We start from the raw sequence: 6,000 nt of genomic DNA on the forward strand, positions 1-6,000 counted from the left end.
CAGCAGCAAGCTAGTTTTTCATCAGTTGCTAGCTGTCTCAATAACCTCACTAAAATGCTTAAATTCAATCCACTATGGTTTAAAAGAACTTATCATAAAGGAGAGAAGGTGTTGACATGGTCCAGCTGTGACCATAGGAATATTGACATTGTTTGTCTAAAATATCAAAAAATGTAAAACTTACCAGAGCATGTTTGGTAGTGTTGCATTCAGCACAGGTGGGGAGATGAAAAGGGGTCCTCAGGGATATAGCTGACCATGCTATTTCCTGATTTAATAAGGTTTACGAAAAAGTCTGACGGAGTTGACAGAAACTGAGGACACAACTTTGATAGGGAGATTTTTATGGAAAATATTGTTTGACATTCATTTCATGCATTGTTTTATATATGTATACCCCTTCTTTTTTATTTTATATATATGTATTCACAATTATAGAGTTTTTTGTAGCTTTTTTGGGCTGGTCAATATTGTGACCTCTTGCTGAGGACAAGTACAATAACATGGACCTTCTAACCACAGACCATACATTTAAACAAATTTCCTCAAAAAAGATACAAATGTGTGCTAAAAAAACAACATAGGTATACACAGTTCCTTTAGATTTAACTTTGTAAGTATGTAAATCATGATGAATTTCTGGATTTTTAATATAAATTAGACTTTTCTATGTAGGACATGTTTTGTCCCGACTCTCAAGAATCAGTGATATACACATACAGTATATATATACATTATATATGTGTGTATATGTATATGTATATATATATACACATACACAATTGAAAAAGTATTTTTTATGCCTCCGCCAGCGATAGCCAGATAGCCAGCCATTATGGATCCGGGTTGTCCATCCGTACGTACGTATGTCCGTCCGTACGTACGTATGTCCGTCCGTACGTACGTATGTCCGTCCGTCCGATGTTCGTTAACGCGATATCTGAGGAACGCCTTGACGGAATTTCATCAGATTTGCCTTAAACATCCACTTAGACTCAAGGATGATCTGATTAGATTTTGGTGGTGAAAGGTCAAGATCACTGTGACCTCTCGAACGCCATTTTCAAGCTTGTTAACGCGATATCTCAGGAATGCCTTGGCGGAATTTCATCAAATTTGCCTCAAACATCGACTTGTCCTCAAGGATGAACTGATTCGATTTTGGTGGTCAAAGGTCAAGGCCACTGTGACCTCTCGAACGCCATTTTCAAGCTTGTTAATGCGATATCTCTGTCAAATCTGTTCAAATGCCCATACCTAGCATAAATACATGTTAGGAATTTTACTTTTAATTGATTTAAGGCGCATGCACTCTTCTCTTTGTGTTAATGGCAGTTTGACCAGTTGTACATGTCAGGGTATCAGCCGGGTCTTGAAAAGTATTGAAAGTTGATCAATCAATTTAGGGAAAATTAAGGCCCTTAAAAATTATTAATCTCCATTTGATGAGGTATTAAATGTTGTAGCTGATTGTGTTAAATGAGCATATACGTATCGTCTCATATCGATCGCAGACCCCTGAACTTAAGCAAAATTGTATCATGGCAGACTTTGTGATTTCAGCAAATATCATTATCATCGTCCAAATAATCTATATAAGATCGTATTGTGATGAGACTTGTGATTTACACTCCTATCGCTGATGTGACCAAAGTGGCGTTGAGGTCTTAAAATATATTGAAAAGATTTGTTTTTTAAAAAGCTCTTAACACCTTAAGTGCCATAGCCGAAATAATTCGTCTTACATAATCCAACGCTTAAGTGCCAGAGCCGAGTTTACTCGTCTTACATAAACATTTTTTTTTTTTTGACGGTGGGACATCAATCAACAACTTTTACATCTTCGAGATCACTATTGGAGCAAGATAATGTGTATAATCTATTTTACCGACCCACTAAGTGTTGACAGTGCTCCCCCAGACGACCGAAATCAAAGAAAAAACTGCCGCGGGACCAAGCCGTTCAAGGAAATGCCGTGGCGATTTTACAGTAATCCATTCAAGACTTGTCTTGCCTGAGAGCGGCCGCGCACCGGCAGCAGCACACAGAGAGCGGAGAGCGATTTGCAAAATAGATCATAGGTGAAACACACTTTGAAACACCTCAGAAAGGCCAGAATCAACATCTGCCCATCGCCCACGCATTCCCCGGCCCATCTTGACTCGCACAAGGAGCGTCCGCACGCAGGCAAGCAGGCAGGCAGGCACACAGGCAGGCAGCAGCAAAAGCGCTTCTGACACGCCCGCTGTACAGCCAGGAGGAAGGAGGAGAAGACACACGGAGGGAGGAGTTTGAATGAGAGGGGTGTTTCCTGTTGTTATGGAGGAAATTACTGTTCAAAACTATTGTTTAGAATGTCTGACGGTCTTACTGATGCCAAAAATGAATGGTTAAAGTGACTGTTTCACAAAAAGCCATTTATCTCTGAATAAATTTCCAGACGCTGAAACCATGCTGTACTCAACGGCTAATATCTACATAACTACTAACTCTGCAAACTAACTCTTTTAGACAGAGAAAGCACACATTCTATTAGTTATTTTTAGATGATTGGTGTTCATGAATTCTTAACAGAAAAGAATCCTCGGGCTGTTCTAAAATGAGCCAGAATCGTCAAAAACACCCCTGGCACAACTTACCTACAGGAATGAAAACATGGCTGGCATTCAATGTGTTAAGAGGCATTGAATTTAACTTCAGGATTCCTGCATATACCCTGACATGTGCAATTGTTAAATTTTATTGCTTTTTGTTTCAGCCATCTTGTTCTACAAAGACACGTTGCCCATTGAGACATGGGTGATGATTACTCTTGCATCGGGAATTCTAACATCTTTTGCCGGAGTGGGTGGAACTTGCCTTTTCTTCAGAAGATGGAAGAAAGGTAAGCTTAAACCAAGGATTGGTATCAACATAAGACATCCATAATGGATTGACAGCAAATTACAGCACCTGACAGTGTCTCACTCTGAATATCTTTTAATATTCCAGCCTTCATGGTTGTTGCTGTAATCTCTGATACTGACCATTCTGCTGCTGTTTACAGTACCGTAAATTCCGGACTATAAGACGCACCGGTGTATAAGCCGCGGGACCAAAATTGACTATTTTTTTCTTCTATAAGCCGCACCGGTCTATAAGCCGCGGGTGTTTTGATGTTTAATTACCATATGAAAGGGTTCGTGCACAGAGAGGAATGTCGGGAAAGCGATGGCTGTTTGGGGAAGCTCCCATTTATTAACATTTCAACAAAACAAAACAAAAGTCAGGTTACTAATCCCCAGACAAAATCACACAACAATAGGCTATATGTGCAGCAAACCTGTAACCAGAGAAGTCAAGTCACTAATGCTCGTCTTCCTCTTCTTCCTGCGTACTGAAACCACCAAAGTCCTCATCTTCAGTGTCGGAAACGAACAGGTTCAGGGTGGCTTCGTCAACCACTCTCCTCTCTCCTTCATTGTCACTCAAAACCAACGAACTCCTCTTCATCTATAGCTGTGTTTCCATTACAGTTTTTCGCAAAAGAATTGCGATATTTCTACAACTTCGACAATGTACAATTGCGACTTGTAGGCGTTTCCATTGAAGTTGCGTTTGAGTGATTCCCCGTTGCAGCAGCTGCCACAGTGATTACGCACGGGGATCTGCCCCATATCCCGTCCCCTGCATGCTCAAATCCAACCAATGGTCAATGGAAATCCCAACATGAAGTTACAATGCATATAAACGAGCCTGATTATCAATTCAAAAGAAAATGAGTCGCAAAATGTTGCTGGCTGCGTGAATGCAGTCAGCGCGACAGGCAGAGGAAAAAAGGTAGCCTAATAGCCTACAACTGGTCCGATTTAGAGATGGAGGGGGGAAAAGGCTGATTTGGTTCTATAATTGCACCTGAAACGTGTGCAATGTATTAGCCTACTCACAGTCACTGTATTCACTTCAGACAGCACCACCGCACCAGTGTGTGCTTTTCATCCTCTCATCTCGCCGCTGTGCCAAATGCGCGCACACAGGCAGCCTGCTGTCACCATGGACCGATTTCTGCCATTAAACATTATCTAATTTGCCCGGCTACGCTTTTGCACAACACTCGTCTTTCTGCTAGGTAGCGTTGCTTCAAAGTTTTCCACTTGCTGCGGAGGTTTTGACACGGCTATCGAACCTTACTTACCAAACTTATTTTCCGCTCCTTTTCCAAGGGATAATATGGGTCACATGACGTGCAAATGCGAAAAATGTGTTTCCATTACACTTTTGCGATAAACTGCTATATCGACACGTCTGAAAAACCACCTCATGATCATCTACTGCTCGTTCTCATGCTGTCGAGAACGAGCAAAGCTTTTTTTTGGTGAAAGAATCCTCCAGGGCGCTTCTTGTTAACAGTCCGAGTGAGTGGCAGGTCGAACGTCAAAGGCACTTCATCCATATTTATGATCTGCTCCGGTTCGATGGAATATTCCTTGATCTTCCTTTGTGTGAATTCGCCGAAGTTTGTGATTTTCTCCTGGTAGTCGGGGGAGGGAGTTGATGGTCGAGTGGCCGTTTGCTTACCGTAATTACCATATGTAAGTGGTCACGCACAGAGGGGATTGTCGGGATGGCTGTTTGAGGAAGCTCCCATTTACCGTATTACCGTAACATTTCAACAAAACAACATAACACAACACCACCGTTGTTTATTTTTACAGTGCACACAGTGTCCGCGGTGTGGTGAAAAGAGGGCAAGAGAGGAAATTAAAACAGAAGTGGATTTATAGTTAGAAAGAGTGCTAAAAAAGAGAGATTTTTTTTTTTTTTTTTTTTTTTTCTGAAAAAATCCATAGATAAGACGCACCGTTATATAAGCCGCAGGGGCCAAAAAACGGGAAAAAAGCCGCGGCTTATAGTCCGGAATTTACGGTACATCCATTTCAAAGCCTAATGACACCACTTTCTTATTTGAGGGCTCTTGTTCTTAAACTCACAGATTGCAATTTTTTTTGCAGACCCTACGTTATACTACCTTTCTTTAGATGACTGAATAAACTGTTTTTATTACTTTGAGATGCAGCAAGAACTGTAAGGCAAAGTTTGCTTTGCCTGTGCTTGTTAGACGTTATCATTTTGATAGCAGCCCTTGATTTGATACTACACTGGGTTTCTCTCGGATGTTTTCAACCATGAAAACTAATACTGCAGCATACAGTTCTACTCGTTACATTGAGCAGCCCAAATTGTAGGTTGATTTTAAGTTTTAATTGTCCTTAAAGTAGCTTTCATTTCATTCCTACAGATTCACCAGGACGTAACTGTTGCCGCTGTAGAGAGATGAGTCCTACTCAGGAGCCACTTACAGAAGGAGAATAACCAATCATCACTCTTAACCCACCTCCTCCGGCTGATCCGTTCTAGGACTGTCCCTTTAGTATCACGTGATTGTCAGTGTTTTCTTTATTTTTTTATTTATTATTATTTATTTTTTTGTATTTTGTATACGATGAAATGTTAATCCAAAATGCACATAATCTGTCTTTTTAGAAGGAAAAGAGGTCGGCGGCCATGTTTGGAAAGTAGTGCCGGATACCTCTTTTCCTTCCAAAAAGACCAATTATGTGCATTTTGGATTAATATTTCAGTACAGGTGTGATATGTTCATCATGGACTCCTCAGGAGCGCTCTTCTGGATGGGATTGGTATTGTATTTCTGGAAGCTCCTGAGAGGAGTTCCGATGAGAACTGTGTTGGAATAGTCCAGCCTTGAGGAGACAAAGGTGTGGACAAGTTTCTAAGTGCGGGATGGAGTTTGGAAATGTTCCTGAGGTGGTACAAGGAGCTCTTTGCACAGATGTTTGATGTGGGCTTCAAAGGTCAAGTCAGGGTCAGGTTGGAGACTGATGAGGAGAGGGGAATGTCTTGGCCAGAAAAGATGATGCGAGTTGTTCTTTTTTGTTGTTGAAAACAAGTGGTTGTTTTGCAGACCCAAATACTGTATTTCCCATACATTTCAAATCAAAT

General features: G+C 41.0%; 1 protein-coding gene across 1 annotated transcript in view; it reads left to right on the forward strand.

Annotated features, from left to right (window-relative positions):
* LOC310776394 (von Willebrand factor A domain-containing protein 5A-like) overlaps positions 1-5,417 on the forward strand; it is a 62,976-nt gene extending 57,559 nt beyond the window's left edge. The window contains exons 13-14 of the mRNA XM_083636587.1: positions 2,759-2,884; positions 5,279-5,417. Of these exons, the coding sequence (XP_083492713.1) occupies positions 2,759-2,884; positions 5,279-5,352 (200 nt within the window). The 3' untranslated portion in view covers positions 5,353-5,417. The remainder of the gene's footprint in view (positions 1-2,758; positions 2,885-5,278) is intronic.
* The last annotated feature ends 583 nt before the right edge of the window (positions 5,418-6,000 follow it).

Source organism: Poromitra crassiceps (assembly GCF_964638095.1).
Source record: "Poromitra crassiceps genome assembly, chromosome: 5".
Lineage (NCBI taxonomy): Eukaryota > Metazoa > Chordata > Actinopteri > Beryciformes > Melamphaidae > Poromitra > Poromitra crassiceps.